Source organism: Balaenoptera ricei, chromosome 15 (assembly GCF_028023285.1).
Source record: "Balaenoptera ricei isolate mBalRic1 chromosome 15, mBalRic1.hap2, whole genome shotgun sequence".
Taxonomy (NCBI): Eukaryota; Metazoa; Chordata; class Mammalia; order Artiodactyla; family Balaenopteridae; genus Balaenoptera; species Balaenoptera ricei.
Genome location: NC_082653.1, coordinates 16,137,608 through 16,162,450, shown reverse-complemented (window position 1 = coordinate 16,162,450; position 24,843 = coordinate 16,137,608). Strand labels below are relative to the sequence as shown.

At 45.9% G+C, this 24,843-nt stretch overlaps 1 protein-coding gene and 1 long non-coding RNA gene across 3 annotated transcripts in view; one reads left to right on the top strand and one right to left on the bottom strand.

Moving 5' to 3' along the window:
* Positions 1 to 6,693, bottom strand: part of LOC132349540 (uncharacterized) — a 41,390-nt gene extending 34,697 nt beyond the window's left edge. The window contains exon 1 of the long non-coding RNA XR_009497686.1: positions 6,389 to 6,693. This is a non-coding gene — a long non-coding RNA (uncharacterized LOC132349540). The remainder of the gene's footprint in view (positions 1 to 6,388) is intronic.
* A 123-nt stretch (positions 6,694 to 6,816) lies between these two features.
* Positions 6,817 to 23,875, top strand: TTPAL (alpha tocopherol transfer protein like). 2 transcript variants are annotated; one of them, XM_059897681.1, is made up of 5 exons: positions 6,817 to 6,915; positions 12,246 to 12,705; positions 15,820 to 16,013; positions 17,181 to 17,291; positions 19,169 to 23,875. In XM_059897681.1, exons 2-5 carry the CDS (start codon positions 12,261 to 12,263, stop codon positions 19,445 to 19,447), a joined length of 1,029 nt encoding a protein of 342 aa, XP_059753664.1. In that variant the 5' UTR covers positions 6,817 to 6,915; positions 12,246 to 12,260; the 3' UTR covers positions 19,448 to 23,875. The 2 variants fall into 2 exon arrangements, with proteins under 2 accessions (XP_059753664.1, XP_059753665.1); XM_059897682.1 differs by lacking the exon at positions 17,181 to 17,291.
* Positions 23,876 to 24,843: the final 968 nt, after the last annotated feature.

Genomic DNA, 24,843 nt, shown 5'->3' with positions numbered 1-24,843 from the left:
GCAGCCAAAAATAAATAAAAATAAATAAATTTATGAAAAAAGAAGAAGTAGGCATGCATTAAATACTAATATGGAATGATCACCATGATGTATTTAAAAAAAAAAGTACATAAGACATATTTTGTTTTTACTGTATGTTTTTACTGAATGATCTATTCCCCATCCCAAGGCAAGCATGAATAAAATTAGGTTAAATGTAAAAAAAAAAAAATTTTTTTTCTTTTCTCTTTAAAAACTAGTCATTTTTGGGCTTCCCTGGTGGCGCAGTGGTTGGGAGTCTGCCTGCCAATGCAGAGGACACGGGTTCGAGCCCTGGTCTGGGAAGGTCCCACATGCCACGGAGCAACTAAGCCCGTGAGCCACAACTACTGAGCTTGCGCGTCTGGAGCTCGTGCTCCGCAACGGGAGAGGCCACGACAGTGAGAGGCCCACACACCACGATGAAAAGAGGCCCCTGCTCGCCACAACTGGAGAAAGCCCTCGCACAGAAACGAAGACCCAACACAGCCAAAAATAAATAAATAAATAAATAAATTTATTTAAAAAAAAAAAAAAAAAAAAAACTAGTCATTTTACCAAACTATGTCGTCTTTTTAAATTCAATTAATTAATTTATTTATTTTTTGGCTGTGTTGGGTCTTCGTTGCTGTGCACGGGCTTTCTCTAGTTGTGGCGAGCAGAGGCTACTCTTCATTGTGGTGCGCGGGCTCAGTAGCTGTGGCTCGCGGGCTCTAGAGCGCAGGCTCAGTAGTTGTGGCACATGGGCTTAGTTGCTCCGTGGCATGTGGGGTCTTCCTGGACCAGGGCTCGAACCCGTGTCCCCTGCACTGGCGGGTGGATTCTTAACCACTGCGCCACCAGGAAAGTCTCTAAACTATGTCTTGATATTGGTCATTCTGGGTCGTTGATGTATTCCCTTGCTTTGATTTTTTTTTTGTTCCCTTCAGTGACTCCTGTTATTCATATGTTGGATTCTCATTGCCTATCTTTAATATATGTCACTTCCTCTCAAATTCTTTTGTTTTTAATTTTCATTTTTACAATTGCCCCCTTTTTCCTATTTATCTCAAAACACTATTTGCTGATTTTATTTTTGCCCTTATGTTCCATTTAGTTTAGTTTTCATTTTTTAAAATAGTTGTTCTTTTATTTTTAGTTCTTGCACAAGATATCACCCCTTTTCTGAATTTTTATAATTCTGATTTATGTTGTTCTTTTTTGTCCTATCATTTTGTGAATATCTTTTAGCCTGTTTTAACCTTTTTTTAAAAAATGTCTTTTTGGAATGCTTTCACTGTCTGTAGGGATGTTATTTTCCTCTTTATTCTCTCTCCCTCTGTCTCTCTCATTCATAGTAAATTTTGTATTCCCAGGATTTGACTTTGATACTTTTCCATTGCTTGTTTTAATGTGAGATTGGTTTTTCTGAACACTGAGAAGGAGGCTTGGTTAAGATAGCTTTTCTGTCTTCACAGAGCTCTCCTTTCTGTTGTTTCTGCATATTGTTAAAAAAAAAAACCCAGGGCTTTCCTGATGGCGCAGTGGTTGAGAGTCTGCCTGCTAATGCAGGGCACACGGGTTCGAGTCCTGGTCTGGGAAGATCCCACATGCCGCGGAGTAACTGGGCTCGTGAGCCACAATTACTGAGCTTGCGCGTCTGGAGCCTGTGCTCCGCAACAAGAGAGGCCGCGATAATGAGAGGCCCGCACACCATGATGAAGAGTGGCCCCCACTTGCCGCAACTAGAGAAAGCCCTCACACAGAAACGAAGACCCAACACAGCCATAAATAAATAAATTAATTAATTAAATAAACCCAAAGTTTAAAAAAAAAAAAAAAAGTAAGCTGAAATATTAAAAAAAAAAACAAAACCCAAAACTATGGCCTGTTCTCTGAGGTTTTTCTGGCTCTGTTCCCCGTCCTCACTTTCTTTTTTTTTTTTATTTTATTTTGTACTGGGATGTAGTTGATTAACAATGTTGTGTTAGTTTCAGGTGTACAGAACAGTGATTCAGTTATATATTCATATACATGTATCTGTTCTTTTTCAAATTCTTTTCCCATTTAGGTTGTTACATAATATTGAGCAGAGTTCCCTGTGTTATACAGTAGGTCCTTGTTAGTTACCCATTTTAAATATAGCCATGTGTACATGTCAATCCCAAGCTCCCTAACTGTCCCTCCCCTCCACCCTTCCCCCTGCCCCCACTTTCATCTAGCCCTTCTCTTTCTTTCATGTCTGCTTTCCTATTCTGCTCAGTTTTGATTCCCTTCCCTATAGTTTCTCCTCAGCACAGGACCTGCCCTGGAAGACTTGGTGGTTATTTCAAGAATTCAAAGGAGTTAAACTCCATTAGCCCTTAGGCCTTATGGCAGGGCCCTTGCCCTCACCCATGATAGGAGTTGGCACAATCCTTTCCAGTGTCAGCTGCTGTTCTCAGATTGCCCCGCCATGCTTTCCCATGAATATATGTTGCAATCTGGGGTTTCTCCAGTTCTCAGGTCTGTCAGACACCTTGTTGCTTGCTGTTTATTTCTCCTTCACAGTGGCCCCAGTGGCACGTGGGCCTCATAGCTGTTGCTGATTTGTCCTCACTCACTTGTGTTTTGGAGCTCATGAAGATACCTGGTCACCTCGTTTTGTTGTAAGTGTGTGTATGGAATTTTCTGTTCTATTTCAAATCTTCTGTTTCTATGTGGTGATTTGGGAGGAATCAAATCTATGCTGGGCATCACTGCCTTCATCTTACCAGAATTCCCAACTGCTATCATTTTTACAGATGAGGAAACTGAGCCCCAGGGTGATTTGCCCAACATCACACAGCTAGTGGCAGAGGATAAATGTGTGTGAGTCTGCTGTCCTGCATGGTACAGAGAAGATGCTTAATGTACACTACTCTTCCCTGTCTCCTTCCCTTCCTCCCTGTTTCCATCTGTCAGTGTCCCTTCAGGATACCGTTACTGAAAATTAAATGAGATTAACCAGGTAAAGAGCTCATCACACTGCCAATGAAAATGTGTTCAACAAATAGTAGCTGTCAGTATAGAATTTATGGTTGAAGGAACCAAGGGTTAGAGAGGTAAATAACTGCTCCAAGGTTACACAGCTGGTGAGTGACACAGAAAGGATTTAGACTCAGGTCTGCCTGACCAAAAGCCAGCTTGCTTCCTCCTATACCAGTGATTCATAACTGGGGGCAATTTTGTCCCCCAGGGCATATTTTGCAATGTCTAGAGACATTTTTTGCTTTTCACCACTGTGAGTGTGGGGTGCTGTCATCTAGTGAGTAGAGGCCAGGGATGCCAATAAACACCCTACAATGTACAGAATGGCATAATCCACTCCCAACAAGACTTGTCCAGCCCCAAATGTCAATAGTGCCAAGGTTGAGAAATTATGTCCTCTACCAAGAATCAATACTGAAGCTAGTTCTAGATTGTCTGAGCTCAGAATCGCACGCCTTGAAAACAGACGGCTCAGGCTCCTCCAGCACATAGCCAATGTCCAGCTTTTTCCTTCAGAGACAGGATGAAGCTAGGAGGGTAAGGTGTTTAGAGCCCTCCAAACCAAGACGCTTCTGCTCTTGAGTGGTACGGTCATCACCAGTCAACAGACACTTCATGAGTCGATGTACCAGAATTCTGCATATGCCATCCCACTGAATTCTCCCAAGGCCCCCCTACAAAAGGGACACTACCTCTCATTTGACACATGAAGAAATGGACCTTTTCAAGGAGTGGTTCAAAGTCTGTTACTTCTGAATGGCCAAGGCAGAAACTTAGAAGACAGAAGTTCAAATCCCAACTCAACCACAGACTCATCATGTGACCATAGGCAAATTCTTCCCCTTCTCTGAGCCTCTTTCCCAACATGTAAAAATAAAGAGGCAGGTCTACATTTACTCTAAGACAAAGTAAAATTGGGGGCTATAGTTTCATACAGACGTGGGCTCAGATCCTGCTCTTTCACTGAATATCTTGAGCCCCCGGGCAAGTGACTTTCCTTTTCCAGGTTTCAGTTTCCTCATCTGTAAATTAGATAATCCTAGCTTGCTGTTCACAGAGTTGTAGTAAGATGTAATTGAAATCATACAAGCAAACTATTTAGCACAGTACCTGGAGTATATAATTCCTCAAAAAATGAAAATTCTTTTTGTTGTCATTGTTGTTCATCTGAGACTCTTCCAATCCTGACATAATTGGTTTTATAAGGTGTAACACCAGGAGGAACCAAACATAATGACCCTCAAGGATGGGACAGGGGCTTCTGGGAAATCTCCAAATCCCTTCTCAGCCCTCACCTGACTTTGAGACCAGGACCTGCACTCCTCTCCCCCTGCTGGCAGTACGTGGGATTGCAACCTGGACTCTGGCTACCACGGGGGGGGGGCGGGTTGAAGGTCTGGCTGAGGAGAGGGGTTTATCCCAAATGCCTAGGACGACATGGTTTGGACAGGATCATCCCTTGCCTTTTGCCACAAGAGCTGCCATTTTTAAAAACACTCACTGTTTGCCTGGCATGGGGCAAGGTGTTTCCTCTTAAAAACTTATTTAATCAGCTTTTTGCCCATGAAGAACTAGAATCTTTGGAAGTTTGAATGATTTGGCCAAGGTCACACAGCTGGGAATAGGGATGCCAGATTGTGGTAGGCTGAATATTGGCCCCCCAAAGATGTCCTTGTCCTAATCTCTGGAACTTGTGCATATCTTACCTGATATGGTAAAAGGAACTTTGCAGATGTGATTAAGTTAAGGATCTTGAGATGGGAGACATTATATCTATAGTCAACAATAATGTTCTGTACTCTTAAAAATTGGTTAAGGGACTTCCCTGGTGGCGCAGTGGTTGGGAGTCCACCTGCCAATGCAGGAGACGTGGGTTTGATCCCTGGTCCGGGAAGATCCCACATGCCGTGGAGCAACTAAGCCCGTGCACCACAACTACTGAAGCCCGCGCACCTAGAGCCCGTGTTCCGCAACAAGAGAAGCCACCGCAATGAGAAGCCCGCGCACTGCAATGAGGAGCAGCCCCCGCTCGCCACAACTAGAGAAAGCCCGTGCGCAGCAACGAAGACCCAATGCAGCCAAAAATAAATAAATAAATTTATAAAAAAAAAAAATTGGTTAAGAGGGTAGATCACATGTTAGATACTTTTACCACAAGAAACAATTTTAAGAAATATTTTTAAAGAGGGAGGCAGGAAGATCACAGTCAGCAGTAGATATGACACCAGAAGTAAGAGGTTAAAGCAATTCGAGGAAGGGACCATGATTTATGGAATGCAAGTGGCCTCTGGAAGCTAAAAAGGTAAGGAAATGCATTCCCCCCCCCATTGAAGTCCCCAGAGAGAATGCATCCTTGCCAGCACCTTGACTTTAGACTTCTGACCTGCAGAACTATAAAATAAATTTGTGTTGTTTCAAGCCACTACGTTTGTAATAATTTATTACAGCAGCAATATGAAATTAATACATAGATTTAGGAAAAAAATCAAACAGAAACACAGGATGCCCAAGAATTCCCTGGTGGTCCAGTGGTTAGGACTCCGTGCTCTCATTGCTGAGGGCCCAAGTTCAATCCCTGGTTGGGGAACTAAAATCCCACAAGCTGCGTGGCGTGGCCAAAAAAATGTTTTTAATTAAAAAACCCAAAAGAACCACAGGATGCCCAGTTAAATTTGAATTTCTGATAGACAACAATTTTTTGGTATAAGTACATCCCAAAAGTTGCATACTTAAAAAGAAATGATTGTTTGTATGAAATTCAAATTTAACTGAGTCTTCTGTACTTTATCCTAGAAGTGATAGAGCCAGAGCAGGAGTGAAACCCAGGATCCTCCACCCCTAACCCCCAGCCCATCTAACATCTGGCAGAAACTGCCATGTTCTTCTGGCCCACCTATGTCAGTTCCCATCTCCCTGCAACTCCTCTTGCCCCAAGAGTAGGGAAAGGAACAGATTGTTTAAGGTCATCTCCTGGATACTCCTTTGGGCTGTTGAGTCCTCCTGCACCACACAATTTCTCTCTAGAAATGGTTTAGTGTCTTTACCAAGACATTAGTATTACTCTGCTTGAAAGAGGGGCCTCAAGATTGTCTCAAAGTTGTAGCTGCACAAAATATATGGGCGGGGCGGGGCGGGGCGGGTTGGGGGTTGTGCTGGGGATTTTAATGGACTGGAGGCCGGCGCTAGTAAAGCCTTTTTCAAACCACCACTTTCTGAAAAGGACTTCATGAACCCCAAAGCAGGAAACAATTATTGAATCAATATTCCAGAGCAAGAATCATGTTACAGACGAGGAAACTGAGGCCCAAGGAGGAAGGGGGACTTGCTCAAAGTCACTTGGCTAAAGACAGACAGACAGACGTCCCCTGAATTGGAATCTTACCCTTTGGAGTAGCCAGTCCTGGTGGCAGCTCTGGTGGGGAGAATACTGGAATGCTAATCCCGAGGTCTAGGTTTGAAACTCTATACTTCATTGATTGCGTTTCCCTTTCATAAAATAGTAGGATTCCATTTGAGGATTTAATGAGATGATGGATGTAAAACACCAGGTAAATAGTTAATATGTTCTCGGAAAACGGCAGTTTCTTCCCTTCCTTCTCTGGGCATCAGCTTCCTCATCTATACCAGCTCAACCTGGTCGTGCTCCCTGGGCCTCCCAGTCACTCTCTTCCCAGGCTCAGGTCCCACTGCGCCGTCCTGGCCGCCAGGTGGGGACCGAAAGCAGGCAAGTCGAGGAGATGTCGCACATGCGCACTCGCGGGCGGTGCCCCTCCTTCCACGCTCTGAGTACGTCACTTCCGGCGCGAGCGGCCGGGCCGGCCGGGTGGGGAGTGCGGGTCTGTTCTGTGCGCGCTGCCGGACGAGGCTCCCACCGCCGATTGACCCGCGCTCCGCCCCGTAGCCGGGCCGGTGAGTGCCCGCGAGCCGGTGTGCCCCGGGGGCCAGGGAGAGGGACCCTTGAGAGGGAGGGACGACCGGAAGTGGGGCATCCGAGTAGCGAGAGACCCCAGGAAATGGGGACACCTGGGGAAGGGGTGACAGCCGGAAGTGGGGGCCTGGGAAGGCTGTCGACGGGACGTGGGGTCTCTGGGGCTCCAGGAACGGTGATTCCTGACCTCTTCTTGGGGTAGGACGGGGAGGAAGGTGATGCTCGAAAAATGATAGGCTCCAGGTGGGGAATATTCCCGGCTTGACCCTAACAAATGGTGTTTGCACCCATCCGTATGCCCACCCATCAGTTCATTTACCAGACTGTGACTGGGTCCTGCTCTGTGCTTGATACTGCCAAGGCCCTGGAGATTAAACAGGAAGCTCTAGGTGCAGCGTAGAGCCCAGTGTGGGGCTAGATACATCCTTGCTCTGCCTCACTAGGTGTGTACCCTTGGGCCCTTAACCTCACATCATCCGCTAGTATTTACAGAGTACCATCATGGGCCAGGCACTGGGGATAGCAGTGAACGTGGCAGGCAAGTTGTCTGCCCCCATGGAATTTACATTCTAGTGGGCAGTTTCCCCCTTTGTAAAATAGGAACAGCATTAGTGCTCTCACCAAATATTGTGAAGATTAAACAAGAGATGGATGTAAAGTGCTTATCACAGTACTTGATACATGGTAAAATGCTCAAGTACATATTATCTCTTTTCATCATTCCACTATGAGTTAAATTTCATAAGGCAAAGAATTATATTGTTCGTTGTTGTGTGCCCAGCACCTGTAAGCACAGTGCCTGCCACAGGTGATCAGTAATTCTTTGATAAATGAATGGATGGGTAAAACTGGCTTGGAGGAGTTTCAGGTAAACACACAAGACACTGGCCTGCATTTTCTGAAAGAGAAGTAGGAACCCAGTGCTGTGGAAAACAGGAGAGAGTCACCCTGGGGTAGTCAAGGAAGGCTTCATAGAGGAGGTGACATTGAAGCTGGGCCTGGAAGGTGATGAGTTGTCTGGTTGAGAACAAATGAAGCAAGGAAATTACAGGCAGAGGTATCAGAAATGCATGAGGTGTTTCAAGAATGGTGGGTCATTAGTTTGCTTTGGCTGACATTTAATATGCATTGAGAGGGGGAAAGGTGGGAGACAGGCTGGAGAGGGACTTTGAGGCTAGACCTGTAGTCCGTGGATGCTACAGTCTGTCTTCTGGCTAAGTACTCGATTGGGATTACAGGCATCTGTTGGTGACTGCCAGGAAAACAGAGCCCAGGGTGGGTCCTGTGAACCATGATTGTTGATCTATTCCTCACTCAGCATACCTCCGCCAAGCAGATTAAACTCATTCAACAAATATTTATGGAGCACAGGCTATGTGTCTGACACCCTGTTAAGTGCTGGGTGGGTTTAAGGTGATGAACAAGACAGATGTGGATGTTGTGCACAAATTGCCTACAGTTGCAACAGTGAGAGAAGCGCTATGCGGAAGAGCTCCTGCAGGGGTGAGGGGAGCTCCTAACCTGGCGTGGAGTCAGAGAAGGCTTCCCGCTTTAAGCACCGTCATCCCTCACCTGGATTATTGCAGTAGCCTCTAAATGGTCTCTGCCTCTATTCTCATCCTCTTACAGTCCATTCTCAAGATAGCCCAGTGATCTTTTTGAAATCTAAATCCGATCATGTCAGTCTATTCAAAACCCTCCTTGGCTCCCACTGAAGTCATAGTAACTAAGCTCTTACTGGCCTACAAAGCCCAGTACCAACTGGGTCCCCAGTTCCTCTCTAAATTCAGCTGGCAATATTCTCCACCTTGCGCATTTGGCTCTTGCCATACTGGCCTCCTCCCTGTTCCTTGAAAAAGCCAGGCATGGTCCTGCCTCAGGCTTTGCACTTTTTCTTCCCCCAGAATGGCTTGCTCCCTCATCTTCATCTTCTCACACATGTCACTTGGGTGAGGACTTCCCTGATCACCTTACTTAAAATTGCAAGTCCTATCCCCAGGTACATGCAACCCCCTTGCCTCTTTTATTTCTCTCCGTAGCACTTATTATCTTCTAGTAGTTGCCCCAGTGCCTGGACGAGGGCCTGGTGCCTGGACGAGGGCCTGGTGCCTGGACGAGGGCCTGGTACCTACCGAGTGCTCAATATTTGTTGAGTAAATGAAGTAGCATGTAATGGGGACCGAAGGGTGAATTGGTATTGGGCAGAAGCACCGGAGGATGAGCACGCTAGTCAGAGGAAACAGGACGTGCAGAGGGTACGAAAACCACCTTTGGGAGGAAGTGAAAGAAGCTGGGTGAGGCTGGAGGTTAGAACACAGGAACAGAGTGTGCAGACCTAAGATTTAGAGGGGGTGACCTGGTCACTGTGGCTGCCGTGGCCTGGGGGGAGACCTGCTATGTGCAGAGACCCCAAGGTGGTTCCTGCCTTCCTTGTTGAGTTCCGAGTGGGGGACCAGTGACGGCCCATGGACAAGAGCTTGGGCTTTGGAACTGGGCAGCCCTGCTGCAACCTTATTCCTGAAATATCTAAGGCAGCTGTGTTATTTTGTTTTGTTTGTTTTGTTTTTTCATTTAATAGGTGCGTTAGTTCAGATCTTCCAAGAAGCAGACACTAGGATGAGATTAGACATGCAAGAAGTTTAATGGCAGCAACACGTAAAAGGGAGGGGAACTGGAGAAATCAGGGAGAGCTTCCGATAGCGTTTTGAGGCCAGTCCCTGTGCAGGAGGTTTGGGCAGGAAGTCTTGGACTGCAGTGTGGTTCCACAAAAGATTCGGCCAGGCTGTTAGGGAGTCCTTGAGATAAAGTTGCCTGTTCAAGGAGTCCTACGTTTTGCTCAGTCATTGGCCAGGGACAGTCTGTGGAAAGTGTGCATCCACTGGATGGTGGATCCAGAGGGACAGCAGCTGGGGACACCCATCAGTTATGCTTCACCCCGACAGGAGATCTGGTCAGTTTCACAGCCACCATGATAAGCCATGTGTGGATACGGTAAAAAATTTAACAGTACAGTAAAGAGCCTCTTTCTCTCTCCTTAAATGTCCAGTGTCTAGTTCTGTTCCCTAGAGGGAACCACGGTTAACAGTTTTCTTGTACTTCCTTCCAGAAATTTTAGGTGCATTCACAAGTATAGATGCATATATTTTTAAAATGTAAATGCAAGTCTTTTTTTTTTTAATTGGGATATAGTTGCTTTACAATGTTGTGTTAGTTTCTGCTGTACAGTGAAGTGAATCAGCTATATGTATACATATATCCCCTCTTTTCTGGATTTCCTTCCCATTTAGGACACCACAGAGCATTGAGTAGAGTTCCCTGTGCTATACAGCAGGTTCTCATTAGTTATCTATTTTATGCATATTAGTGTATATATGTCAATCCCAATATTCCAATTCATCCCACCCCCCCCCTTTCCCCCCTTGGTGTCCATATGTTTGTTCTCTATGTCTGTGTCTCTATTTCTGCCTTGCAAACAGGTTCATCTGTGCCATTTTTCTAGATTCCACATATATGCATTAATATACGATATTTGTTTTTCTCTTTCTGACTTACTTCTCTCTGTATGACAGTCTCTAGGTCCATCCACGTCTCTACAAACGACCCAATTTCGTTCCTTTTTATGGCTGAGTAATATTCCATTGTATATATTTACCATATCTCCTTTATCCATTCATTTGTCGATGGGCATTTAGGTTGCTTCCATGACCTGGCTGTTGTAAGTAATGCTGCAATGAACATTGGGGTGCAGGTGTCTTTTTGAATTATGGTTTTCTCAGGGTATGTACCCAACAGTGGGATTGCTGGGTCATATGGTAATTCTATTTTTAGGTTTTTTAAGGAACCTCCATACTGTTCTCCATAGTGGCTGTATCAATTTACATTCTCACCAACAGTGCAGGAGGGTTCCCTTTTCTCTACACCCTCTCCAGCATTTATTGTTTTTTGTAGATTTTTTGATGATGGCCATTCTGACTGGTATGAGGTGATACTTCATTGTAGTTTTGATTTGCATTTCTCTAATAATTAGTGATGTTGAGCATTTTCTCATGTGCCTCTTTGCCATCTGTATGTCTACTTTGGAGAAATGTCTATTTAAGTCTTCTGCCCATTTTTTGATTGGGTTGTTTGTTCTTTTGATATTGAGCTGCATGAGCTGTCTGTATATTTTGGAGATTAATCCCTTGTCCATTGCTTCATTTGCAAATACTTTCTCCCATTCTGAGGGTTGTCTTTTCGTCTTGTTTATGGTTTCCTTTAAATGCAGGTCTTTTTTTTCACACTTTTCTGCAACTGCTTTCTTTTTCCTTAACGTGTCAATTCATAAAGATCTGCCTAATTCCTTTTCACGACTGAATGGTATTCCACTCATATGGTAATATTATTTAACCAGTCTCCAACTGGGTGATGTAGGTAGTGTTTCCAGTCTTTTGCCATTATAATCAATACTTGTAACGATCATCCTGGTGTGCATATTTTGCACACACATACAAGTACGTGTCCTAGAAATGGAATGCTGGGCCAAAGGGTATGTGTTGTTTTTTGTTTTTTTTTTAACTGAAGTATAGTTGATTTACAATGTTTCAGGTGTACAGCAAAGTGATTCAGTTATACATATATATCTATTCTTTTTCAGATTCTTTTCCATTACAGGGTATTATAAGATACTGAATATAGTTCCCTGTGTAGGTCCTTGTTGTTTATCTATATTATAAACAGTAGTGTGTATCTGTTAATCCCAAATTCCTGATTTATCCCTCCCCCTCTTCCCCCTTTGGTAACCATAAGTTTGTTTTCTGTCTGTGAGTCTATTTGTGTTTTGTAAATAAGTTCATCTGTATCACTTTTTTAGATTCCACATACAAGTGATATCATATGATACTTGTAAGGGTATGTGGTTTGAAATCTTTATAGATATAGATATTGACAAACTCCCACCAACAGCAAGCATATCAGAGTACCTGTTTTGCATTTTTGCTAATCTGAATTTCAGAGGTGTTTTAGTTTGCATGTCTTTAATTACAAGTAAGGTTGAGCACCTGTTCATACCTCCGCGAGCAAGGCCAGTGTGTTTGATGAGGGGTGTGTGCCTCCTGCTCTAGCTGCCTGGGTGCCTCTTCAGAGATTCTTCCTGCATGCCGTCTGGGGTTGGGCTTGGGCACGTGGTTCAGATACCCCTCCCGTCAAGAACCACTGCTCTGAGGTTCTTGGCTTGACAAAAAACGTCTCTGCCCCCCTCCCTCGTGCTGCTCTCTGATTTGGAATGAGCAGTGCTGGGCTTTCTCCACATCACGCAGGGCTTCTCTTTTTGCAGGGATCCTGGGAGCTAATGTCAGAAGAAAGTGACTCTCTGAGAACCAGCCCTTCCGCGGCCTCACTTTCGGAAAGTGAGCTGCCGCCGCCCCCCGCACCCGCCGGCTATGTGTGCTCGCTGACCGAGGACCTGGTGGCCAAAGCCAGGGAGGAGCTGCAGGAGAAGCCAGAATGGAGGCTCCGCGATGTCCAGGCCCTCCGAGACATGGTGCGCAAGGAGTGCCCGAACCTGAGCACCTCCCTCGAGGACGCCTTCCTGCTGCGCTTCCTTCGAGCCCGCAAGTTTGACTACGACCGGGCCCTCCAGCTCCTGATCAACTACCACAGCTGCCGGAGAAGCTGGCCCGAAGTCTTCAACAACCTGCGGCCCTCGGCCTTGAAAGAGGTCCTGGCTTCCGGATTCCTCACTGTACTGCCCCACACCGACCCCAGGGGCTGCCACATCCTCTGCCTCCGTCCAGGTACCACCCTCACCGTCTCTGGGGGCGGGGCGTGGGTACAGCTTGGGGTGTGTCTGCTCAGCACCCTCTCTCTCTTTCTTATTCCCTTTTGTCCCCTCCTTGCCTTAGTCAGGGCTCTTTTATATATATATATGTAAATAAATAAACACACACATATATATTTATTTATTTGGTTGCACCAGGTCACAGTTGCAGCGCGGGCTCCTTAGTTGTGGCATGCAAACTCCTATTTGCATCATGCACGTGGGATCTAGTTCCCTGACCAGGGATCGAACCCAGGCCCCCCTGCATTGGGAGCATGGAGTCTTATCCACTGAGCCACCAGGGAAGTCCCAGTCAAGCCTCTTTTGATCGCAAGAGAACAAAACCCTGCTCTACCGGCTTAAGACAAAAGGGAGGATTTAGTCTAAGGAGATGGGAACACAGCACCAGAGATCTGAAGGAACACGGCTCTTGCCGGGCCCAGGAGCCAAGACCCAGAATCCAGTTCATTCCCCCATCAGGAACTAAGCCATTAGGAACTGAGACCGCCATTCTCCCTGTCTCTGCTTCTGTCTGTCAGTCTGTGTGTCTCTCTGGACCACATCTCTGCTGCCCTTTGCACATCTTCTTCACACTTCTGTCCGTGGACTGGCTTCTGCTCCCTCGGTACACCCCTCAGCTCCCAGGTTTACCTGGCCACCCAACTAAGTTCTTTCAATGCAAATTCCAGATTTCTAGGGTTGGGAATCTGGTGGGCTGAGAAAGCGACCCTGGTCATCGCATACAAGCGGGGCTGCCAGGACGCCCCGCCCAGCTCCCACCCTTTCACTCCTTAGTGAGCACGTGAGGTACAGATATCAGTGAAAGGGTCTGGGCTGGGCAGACGCCTGGAAAGGTATCTGCCTACCACGTGCCTCCTCCGACCTCTCCCCCCTCCCTCTGCTTTGTTAAGCCCTTGAAAGTATTCACTTTAGATTCACTTTTAGATCTCAGCACTGCATGATGGTAATCGGGACACCTGACATTTCTTTGGCACAGTAGTTTTCAATGGAAGCACCTCCCCACCCCCCACCAACTCCCCCACCCCACCCCCCACCCCCCGCCGCCCAAAAGCATTTAGAAATGAGTGGGAACATTTTTTTGGTTGACACAATGACCGAGGGGTCCTAGAACTCAAGCCTTCTGATTCTTCGTCCTCTTCTCTTCCCTGACACCAAATGCATTATAAACTCAGGAGAGCTCTCCACTCTACCCCCAACCTCAACATTTTCCATCAGAGCAGAACTGAAAAAAAAAATGTGAAAGTACGATTGCTGTGTTCTTCTTCCCAACCACGCTGGGAAAATGAGAACCTGCTGACTGCCCTTTCTGCTCATGCATACAAACGCCTCTGGAAGCTGATGGGGAGTGGAAGCGGCAGGGCACTTCCCTCTGCCTGCAGGCCCCACATTACCATTTCCTTTAGTCATTTACCAAACCCTGTTGGGAGATGAAACCACATTCTCTTGAGCCTTTACTGTGTACCAGGCACAGTGTTAACTGCTTTACCTGCTGTTTTAGGTGCTTTCCAAAATTAGGGGTGTTCATTTTAAAATAAGCAATGCGGTGGAGATGTCAGGGCACCTAGAAACCAGTCAACGAGAGTTTCTGCTCCTCCTCTGTGCTCAACTCATACGAATATTACAAAACAGTCGGATATTACCACACTGGTTTCGCCTCTTTGCTCGTGTGGTTTGAACTCTTTGCTCGTGTGATGGATTTTTTTCCCCATATGTTTGCAGCAGATCTGGATCCCTCCCCACCGACTCAACATTTTAGCAGGAGGCAGATACAGATTTTGTTCTTAACTAGGTATTGGCTTTGCCTTTTTATAAGCTGTTTTGAGACATATGTGATTGAAAACGATGACAGCCAGTTATGTAGAAGCAGGTTCAATTGGCAGCAACATCAAACAACAAGCTGGCATAATTTTTGGACAAAGGGTTTTTCATAGGAATTTTGCACATATCACAAATCCCATTGGTGGCAATCCTGTGGAGTTTTTTTCTTTTTTTAATATTTATTTATTTATTTATTTGGTTGCGCTTGGTCTTAGTTGTGGCATGTGAACTCTTAGTTGCGGCATGCATGTGGGATCTAGTTCCCTGACAAAGGATCGAACCCGGGCCCCCTGCATTGGGAGCGCAGAGTCTTAACCACTGCGCCACCAGGGAAGTCCCCCTGTGGAGCTTCATCTTTCTAAGAAAGAGACACCGAGATGTTGGTGGGATTTTCTTGAGAATAGTGGTTAACACTCAAAAGTTGTCATTTTCATCTTTTCCCCAAAGAGAGAAAGACTCCTCGATCATATGGGGAACATTAAAGGAGCATCCAGCCTGGAAAGGGGGATTTGCTCAGACTACAGCATTGGAAGGCCATCTCCACCTCTGCTGTCCTCAGTCTGGGCTTCATTCTCAGACCAGCTCTTATTACCTCATGGGGTCCCTGAGTCTCAGGCTCCCAGCCTCACCACTACAAGAAAGAAGAGAGATCTTCTCTTTCCAAAGGGCCAAGGTCCCAGAATTGAGTCCCCATGGTTCTGCTTGACCGGGCTTGGATCACATGCTTGTGGCCAGGAGGTTATAATACCCGTATTGGCCAAGCCCACCTCTGGACCCAGGAGTGAAGTCCGTTTACCCAAACTGTACGGCTAGCATGGGAAGGGGTGGTTCCCCAAGGAAAATCAGGGTGGTCTCATGAAGATAAGGGGACTTGTGATGGCAGAAGGTACAGATGTCCATGAAGCCAGTATTGTTATCCCATTCTATGTATGGGATAATATGTAGGCCCACGGTGAGAAGGTAACTTGCCCAAGGTCACACAACTAGTAAGATTCAAACCCCCGCATGTGTCTGACTTCAGAACTCACGATTTCATCTTCACCACTCAATTGCATTTCCATTTCAGAATGTGCTGCTATGTTTGGAGTTAAGAAACACCAGCTACCACTTAGAGATCTAAATAGTCATGCCAGTAGAATTCTGTCTTTTCCATTTTTAAACAATAGTTTTAGGAAGGAGATAAATCATAGCCTGTCTAATTACTTGTTTGTGTTCATTTCTGTAACATACTGTCCATCTCTTACGACCTTAGACAGATGGATCCCGAGCAACTATCCAATTACCGAAAACATCCGAGCCATATACCTGACATTAGAAAAACTCATTCAGTCTGAAGAAACCCAGGTGAATGGAATTGTAATTCTTGCAGACTACAAAGGAGTGAGCTTATCAAAGGCATCTCATTTTGGCCCTTTTATAGCCAAAAAGGTGATTGGCATCCTTCAGGTATGGCCCCTGTGTGTCGTGTGCCTGTCCTGTGGCTGTTTGGTTTCCCCAGGGCCCTGTCCACTTACCTCTAATTCCACCTGATACACAAACCCCACCTCCTCTCCACAGTCAGAACACTAGAAAAGCATTATGGGAAGAAACGTAAAAGTCCAATTCACCACTCATTCTCATCAGGGTCTCCAGTAGTTTCTGGGCAAGATCAGCTTTAGGGCAAGAGTCCAAAAAACAGAGAAATGCTTTCTGCTTTTTTTTTTTGGTCCAGAAGGCAGAGAAATTCTCAACAAACGAAACTGAGAAGGTTTCTGCCGAAGTGATGGAACCTCTCCTTTCTGTGGGACCTGGACAGGGGGAGCCCTGTTGGGCTGTTTTGGTCAGATGCTTTCACACCTCATGTTCTGTGTTTCAGAACTCAAGTCTCTGGGAACCATAAAGTTCCTTACACACCAGTATTGTGTGAGATGGTTTGCACATGCAAAGCACTTTTTTTTTTAATTGAAGTATAGTTGATTTACAATATTATGTTAGTTTAAGGTGTACAGCATAATGATTCAGTATTTTTATAGATCATACTCCATTAAAAGTTATTACAAAATAATGGCTGTAATTCCCTGTGCTGTGCAGTATATCCTCGTTGCTGCAAAGCACACTTACAGTCTTTATAACCCATTCAGTCCTTCAAGGAATCCTCTGAGATAGACAAGGCAAGAATTATCTTTCCTTGTTGAAAGGAAACCGAGACCTTCAGGATGTAGCCTGGCCTGCGCCTCCCAGCTCTGGCTGGTTGGAGCTTTGTTCTGACCCAACCCGTGGGGTTCTGTCTCCCATGAGCTCTGGAGGACCAGTGACACCACGATTCTCCTCAGTGGTGTGTTTGAGCCACTACTGCACACCAGGTTGATTGTTTAAGCATTTAAATGTCACCTCTGGTCATTATCAGAAATGTGAATCCTGGCTTTGAGACAATACTTTGGCTTTCCTTAGCTTCCACTCTTCTTTGCTTCTGCCAAGTATTGTGCGATTCAGATGTAAGGATAATGCATTTGGATCAGTGGTTTTCTAGTCCTGTATGATGATCTGGGGGACAAAAAAAAGTTCCCAGGCTGTGGTAATGGACAGTTTCCAGATGCTCCACAGGTTCTAACACCCCCTTCCCTTCCCCCACAGGACGGTTTCCCCATTCGGATAAAAGCAGTCCATGTAGTGAATGAACCTCGAATATTTAAAGGCATTTTTGCCATCATAAAACCGTTTCTGAAGGAGAAAATAGCAAACAGAGTAAGTGATGATCCTATCGACTTAAGATACTTTAATTTTTTTTTTAATGCTGCCTTTTTTGTGACATCTATAAATTTATTGTGATGACAGTAAACTTAGCGTATTATTCTTGCCCTGGGACTACTAATTTGGAAAGTGCAAGGTTACAGATAAAATAAATGAACACTCCTTTCTGTGAGGGGGAGATGAAATTAATGAGAATGTATTATTTGCCAGTGGAGAGAGCAGAACCAGGATTGTTATCGTAGGAACGTCCCTGCTCTGTGATCATTTAGACTTTTTAATATCCTGGCCTGGGCATTGTGAACCAACATTGTGTTTTATGTGTAAGAGGACATGGCAAAGGGTAGTCACCGGGCAGGTAGTTAAAAAGAGTCATGGCAATTTCTTACTACAACTCCTTGGGCTTTAAAAATGCTATTTAAGCCTTTCCACTTACCTAATTTGTGGTCTTGCTTGTAGTTTGTGGAGTAATTCAAGGTTTATGAGATCTGTGAGTTTTTAGTTTAATTCTTATTTAAGAAAGGATAGATGTCACTTTCAAAGACAGTCTTCCTCTCTGACCCTGAAGAGCCACTTCTCTTTTAACTTTTCCCAGGATCACGATTGAAATGTGGTGGGTGGTATTTTTCTCCTTCTTTCCTAGGCCTGGGAACATGGTTCTGGTCACTCAAATATTCTTGAATTTTGTTCTCTTTTTCAAAGAGGAAACATATAGAGAATCTCACGTGTGTAAGTGAGGGAACTTAAAATCCAGATCCAGATTCCCAGGCCCTTTCCCTGAAGATTTTAACTCATCAGTTCGGGGGTGGAGCCCAGGAATCTATGCTTTTAAAATCTCCTTAGGTGATTCTGATACATGGTTAGGTTTGAGAACCTCTGATTTAGTGGCCTCCCTACCTGGGTTTGAACCCATGTTGGTTCCCGGAGCTCCCGTTTGGAACCTGCTTTTACCAAAGCAGCCTTTGGAAGAGGTCTTTTACATCTGTGAAATGACCTTACTGGTAGCCCACCATCTTGTTCACTTGGTCCTTCGTATGTTCGTTCATTCACTCAAAAATATTTTTTGATCAACTACTCTGTGCAAGTATGTTCTCGATGAACAAAACAGACCAAAATCTCTGCCCCCAAAATCCCTCTCATTCTAGAAAGAGACACAGACAGTGGATTACATATGTTATGTAGGATAAGGATGTGCTAAGTGCTATGGAGAAAAATAAAGCAGAGAACGGGGACCGCGGGTGCTGGAAGCGGGGAAGGGGTTGTAGTATTCAATGGGGTAGTTAGAAGTGGTGTCACTGAGAAGCTGGCATTTGAGCAAAGACTTGAAAGCAATGAGGGAGTGAACCTCACAGTGATCTGGGGGACCCTGAGGTGGGAGTGGCCTGGGAGAGCAGCAGGGGCAAATGGTAGGAGTGGGAGGCAGAGGGGTAACGGGGGCCAGGTCGTGTAGGCCATCGTAAGGAGTCCGGCTTTTAGTATGCGTGACGTGGGAGCACGAGAAGCTTGTACATATTAGAGGAGTGACTTGATCCGACGCATGTTGTAAAGTGCTTAGATTGTGGTGGGACAAGGGTGTGAACACAGAGACGAGTGAGGAAGCTGTTGTAGGAATCCAGGTAAGAAGGGATGGTGGCCTGGTACCATTAGGGTGGCAGGGAAGGGCTAGAATTCCGGATGCATTTCCTTATACCCCTTACCAGCCTACAGGATACGGGGTATAAGGAAAAGAGGATTAAGGATCCTCAAGCTTTTCGAGGAACTGGGTAGAGTTGGCATCAACTGTTCCTTTATTCATTCAACAGGTATTTGTTTGAGCACCTCCTGAGTTACTGATTAACCTAAGGACGTGTGTGCTTTCCTTTCATCCCCTGTAGTTTTTCCTTCATGGGTCTGACCTGAACTCTCTCCATTCAAACCTTCCAAGAAACATCCTCCCCAAGGAGTACGGGGGCACAGCCGGGGAGCTGGACATCACCGCGTGGAACGCGGCGCTGCTGGCCTCGGAGGAGGACTTTGTGAGGGAGTTCTGCCAACCTGGCCCTCCCTGTGACAGCATCCTGGGCCAGGCCTTGCCGCCCGAGGGGCTGAGCTCGGAGGCGCCGTGTGATGACTCCATGTGGGCTGTGAAATCACAGCTGTACTCCTGCTACTAGCCAGTCCCCTGTGAACGTCACCACCTTTAAAACCTTTTCTTCTTTCTTTGGAGAGGTCCAAGGAGAATTTGAGGTGCCATGGATCGTCTTGCTCCTTGGAACGGAACTGCAGCGCGGAGGAAAAGCCTGTAGGGCTCTGAGGTACGCCGCGGGGTGAGGCTTTGGTTACTTGAATGACTCCTATGGAAGACATGGAGAAAGCTCCCCCAGCGATTCCAAACGTTTGGAATCCCAGCGTGCAGCCCTTCATCTGAAGCCGTATCTGGTTTTGACACAGCTCAAAGCAAGAAAAATCAGGACCAAAGTCACTTTGATCCCACGTTCCAAGAGAAAACAACCTGATTGGCCAGTCAGCACCCACCTATGAAACAGTTTGACCGAGGCTGCAAAGGGGCCACACGTGAGACAGTGGGAGTTTGTGTTCTTCACATGAACCCTAACTGCAGACCTCTGTGCTCATCAAGAAACTTTAAGTGTTAGTCCATCACTGGGTCTGGAAAGCACCTTCACTGAATCATGCAAGCACCCAGACAGAAGCAGCACCTCCTGATCAAATTCGGGAGCCAGGGACCTCACATACCTCTGGGATTCGTGGGTTGAATCTTGCAATAGAAACTTAAAGTTTTCCCAAACCCATAAAGCCTTAGGCCTGGTTCTCAATGGAATCATACATGATCCTAGATGTACGTGATTTTACTCAACCTAAAAGACTGGATGCCAGGCCTGTGTAGCTAAAAGAATTCTGGGAGCTTCCCTGGTGGCGCAGTGGTTAAGAATCCGCCTGCCAATGCAGGGGACACGGGTTCGAGCCCTGGTCCGGGAAGATCCCACATGCCGCGGAGCAACTAAGCCCGTGCGCCACAGCTACTGAGCCTGCGCTCAAGAGCCTGCGAGCCACAGCTACTGAGCCCGCGTGCCACAACTACTGAAGGCCGCGTGCCTAGAGCCCGTGCTCTGCAACAAGAGAAGCCACCGCAATGAGAAGCCCGCGCACCGCAAAGAAGAGTAGCCCCTGCTCGTCGCAACTAGAGAAAGCCCGCGCGCAGCAACGAAGACCCAACGCAGCCAAAAATAAATAAGTAAATAAATTTATTTAAAAAAATAAAAGAATTCTGGCCTAAGAATTAAGAGACCTGGGCCTCAGCTTTCTCACCTGTAAAATGAGGCTGAATGAAGTGATCCTGAGGGCCCTTTTGGCTACTACCGAGGTTCTGGGATTTGGTTTAGTGATTGATTGAACGTTAGGCGTAGGTTTTCTGCCTAGAAAGAGGACTCTCTATATACCAGTGGTTGGATCCTGTTTTTTGTAGTATGCCTGGGCCTTTCCAAGAGGGATGCGTCATTTTTCGGCCCTGCCTTTAAAGAAACAGTGGACTGAGCAATCCCCATTTTCTTTTCATGGTGAGGGTTAAACTTGAAAAGGATGGCCTTTGTGAGGGCAGGTGAGATGCCCAGAATCTTGGATGAATTCCTTCCATTCCTGAGACTCGGGGGTATATTTTAAACCTGGCAATGGTGAATGGTTAACTTCCTTGGGATTTTTAGATTTTGGCTTCTGGAAATGAACGCAAGGGCAAGTTATTCGCGGACCTCCACCCTCACCCCTGCCACCCCAGCCCACTTGAGTTTCTCTCTCGCATGTTTGGCCAGACTGAATGTTAGTTCTGCATTTCAGCACTTTAGACCCTTTCTGTCAAGAATTTAGCCTTAGCCCATGCATCAAATTAAGTGGTTCATCTGAAGGCTTTTGACCTATTTCCCTTCATATTCATTCCATGCAGATGGTGGTGTCAAAAAGTGACAAGTGGGACTTCCCCTTCCCCGGCGGCCCAGTGGTTAGGACTCCGCGCTTCCAGTGCAGGGGGCGCTGGTTTGATCCCTGGTCGGGGAACTAAGATCCCATATGCTGCGTGGTGTGACCAAAAAAAAAAAAGTGACAAGTACCACGCGTTGTGTGTGTACCTTCTCCGTGCATTTGTTAGAGCAGCAGGCAAGGTGGATGGCTCAGTTAGGATTAGAACAGTCCTCTGAAATTCAAAGGCCAGTCAGGTGTTAATAAGCTGTTCATCTCTCTAGCACTTTTAAAAATGTCTGGAGAAGTTGTTGGTGGAAATGACTTACCTCATTAGTGCCAATTCTAGGGAGAATTCTTTTCACCATAGATGCTAACCCTGGATGTTCTAGGGACCTGGCTGAGCGGGAAGTGTCAAAATGCATATCCCTGGCTGCCTCTAGTCCCATCTGACAATGATAGTGTGACCAGCATTGCTGGAAAGGTCTAAATAGGACAAGTGGGATGGCTATAGTAGAGGGTTCAGAACTCAACTGCCTGGATGGGAGAGTTGGTTAGAGGCTTTCTTAGGTCCCAAAGAGGACAGAGTGATTAAAAAACAAAACAAAAAGGTTAGACGTGAATCGTTCAAGTTTCCAAGGTTTAAACTGTGCATTGCATTGCTGGCCAATTGCCTTTGTCTACATGTCTTAACATAGGGATGACCAAGCCCACCTAGAGAAATTTCTCAAAGACCAGGAAGGATGTTGCCCTTTTCCCAGGCCTTCCCAGTTGGATCAAGGAGCTGTTTCATTCAACTTCTGAAAGGAGTCAGAGCCAAGGGTTATCTACCTTCTGGAGCTGTTGTGTTTTATGTTGGCTCCAGAGAGATCAAATGGTTTTGGCACCTCAGGAGGTTTGAACCAAGCTGTGAAACCAGGACCTCCCTGGGTGGAGAACACAGCGGTCTCCCAATGGCTTCACCAGGCATCTGTGTGAAGTTGCCCCAGACAGGGCAGGGGAATGACCACAGGAGCACCCTGGGAGCTTCATTCAGCAGTGAGGGCACAGTGATGGAGCAAGTAGTTGAACACCTGGAGAACTGCGAGTGTTTTCCTTCAGGGAAAAGTTCTGATCCATTTCACAAACACCTGAAAATGAACTTTTCCTGCAATTCCAGGTAGCATGGCGTAGGTAAGGGAAAGGAATAGTAAACCAGGAGACCCGAGTTCCAGCTTTACTTTGCCACGTGGCCTCAGATCAGCCACCAAACATCCCTGAATCATCATACGATAAAGGGGGTCTATATTCAGAGCTCTGAACCCTCTGTTCCTGGCATAAGAGGCTTTGTTCTTTTTTTCTCCGCATCTGGGTGATTCTTTAGGAAATTTAGGTCTGAATGAACTGACACCTAAAGCTTCCAAATGAATCTGTAAGCTTGAGAAATTTGGGGTGGGGGGTGGGGGGCGTGTTCTTCCTCTCTTCTACACAGAATTCTGGAAAATTGTGCCTCTTCCTGGAATCCTGTTCTACCTTCACAGCCAGAGACTGGAAGAAATCTACAGAAATAGCCATAAGTGCAACCCTGGCTTCCCATCTTGAGTTTCTTATTTGCTCTTGGGAAAGGTGGCTTCAGCTCCCTAGTACTTCATCCCGCTTTCACAAGGAGCCGCCTGTCCTTAGAGGTTTACAAACACTTCAGTTCACAAGATACTACATTTTTGCCAGAAATAGAGTCAGGGTAATAAGAGAGATTTTCCCTGAATTCCTATGAGATATTGAGCCTTTCAGAATTTTTCCTGGGTGGGCCTCTGCTTTAAATGCCATCTGATTCTCAGATCAGTCACGGGATTGCTTTTTCATTTGGGTAGCACCGCATTTTAAGGTATTCCTTTGAAACCTCTTCTTTCATTTAGGAAGTAAAATGTTCGCTAAGGTAATGATGTTAAGTATGGCTGTCCCATGGCATGAGAGGTGTGGAGATAGCAAACGGAAACATATCGACTGTTCAGGAAAGATGTCAGTTCTGGTCATCCTTTTCAGTATTGGGATCTGTGAATTTTGTTAATCTCAAGTAAATTCCCTTCTGCTCTCCTGACTCAGAAATGGTTTGCTTGAAATACAAGTATTAAACAACATCAGAGTCAAATATTCTTCCTTTATAGAGCTTGCTCCATGGGAAGGCCCAGGGTGATTTGTGGATGGAGATGCGAGTGACCTTTTTCCTCTTTGCCAAGTAGCTGCTTTTCCTTTCATTTCACAGGGCGCCATGTTTAGTTGGGCAGTTAGGTAGCTGCCATTGGGATTCTTGTGGATATGCCTCAGCCTCTTGGCATATCAGGTGGGAACCTGTTACAAGTGAAATACTTGAAAATTCTCTGGGGCCAAGAGCCTCTGACACCACTCTGAAGGGGTGAGAGGTGGACTAATTTTGTGACCAGATTGGGGCACCATTTCGGCCACTGGTCGCATTCCTCGCTTCAAACTGAAATTCAGTTTGGCTTCAAGTATAGGGACAAATGGTGGTGGATTCATCTACTTCAGTGTTTGTTTTGATCAAAAGTTTATTTTTCTAGTGCATTTTCTAAGTCAAAATGGTGAAAACATGTAATTTTAGTATGCATGACTGGGTCTTAAATAAAAATCTCTGTAAGGTTGAGTGTGTGTGGGGTTCTTTTGTGACAATGGCAGTTTGGGTAAAGGCTCTGAGGGTTTATTATTCACGGTACACAGTGGCCTGGGCAGAGCCTCTTTCCTGGGGAGGCCGGCAGGGGCGCTGTGGCAGCATGTGCATTCTCTAGACCATGGGCTGGCTGCCTCTGAAGATCATGTGCAGTGAGAAGACACCAATGTGAAGAAAGGAGGTGGAGCTAGATGCCCACAGTGATAGATAAACAAACTTTTCATTTCACAAGGCCCAGGTATGCTTCCCAGACTGGCCTTGAACCCTGACAGCTAACGATTCCTGAGTGTGGGCTGGGCATCCATCGTGTTAAGCGCTTCACATACAAAATCTCATTTACAAGCACCCTTAATGAAATAGTATTATTGCCCCTGTGGGGAAAGTAAGGCACAGAAAAGTTAAGCTAGCTTGCCCAAGGACACACAGCTAGTTAAGTAGCGGGATTCAAGGTCAGGCGGTCTGACTGCAGCCCACGATTTCCTCCTGATGGCTGGAGCCAGGCTGTGCAGTTAGTTAGCCCACAGACAGACCACAGAAAGAAGGGAGGTACTTTATAGTGAGAAAGTGTCAGTGTAAAAACTGGCTTGTTTTCTGGCTTCTTAGAAAATATAAAGCAAAAGTTCTTAACCTCTGAGACCCAAGTTGTAACTGAACATTTTATTCTGGAAGCACCTGTAAGTAAACCCAAATTCCTTGAGGGGTGACTAGGGTGTGGCTTCATCATCTCTGGTCCCATGCTGCTTAGCTGTTTCTCTAAGCTAATGGCTTTTTCTCTGCCCCCTATTCATCTCCCCAGAGGAGACAGAAGCTAGGTCCCCGTCTGTGTTGGGTCTGGTGTGCTGGTGATGGGTCAGTTGAGAAATACTCAGGATATCCATACACTTACTGTTGGCTTTTGATGATGCCAACAGTAAGTACTTACAGTGCAACATACCAGCTCCT

Bases quoted from the DNA above. Each gene is read 5' to 3' on its own strand.
- TTPAL (XM_059897681.1), top strand. From the start codon at position 12,261: ATGTCAGAAGAAAGTGACTCTCTGAGAACCAGCCCTTCCGCGGCCTCA. The intron at 12,706-15,819 runs GTACCACCCTCA...TTACGACCTTAG, and splicing joins CATCCTCTGCCTCCGTCCAG to ACAGATGGATCCCGAGCAAC. The intron at 17,292-19,168 runs GTAAGTGATGAT...CATCCCCTGTAG, and splicing joins AGGAGAAAATAGCAAACAGA to TTTTTCCTTCATGGGTCTGA.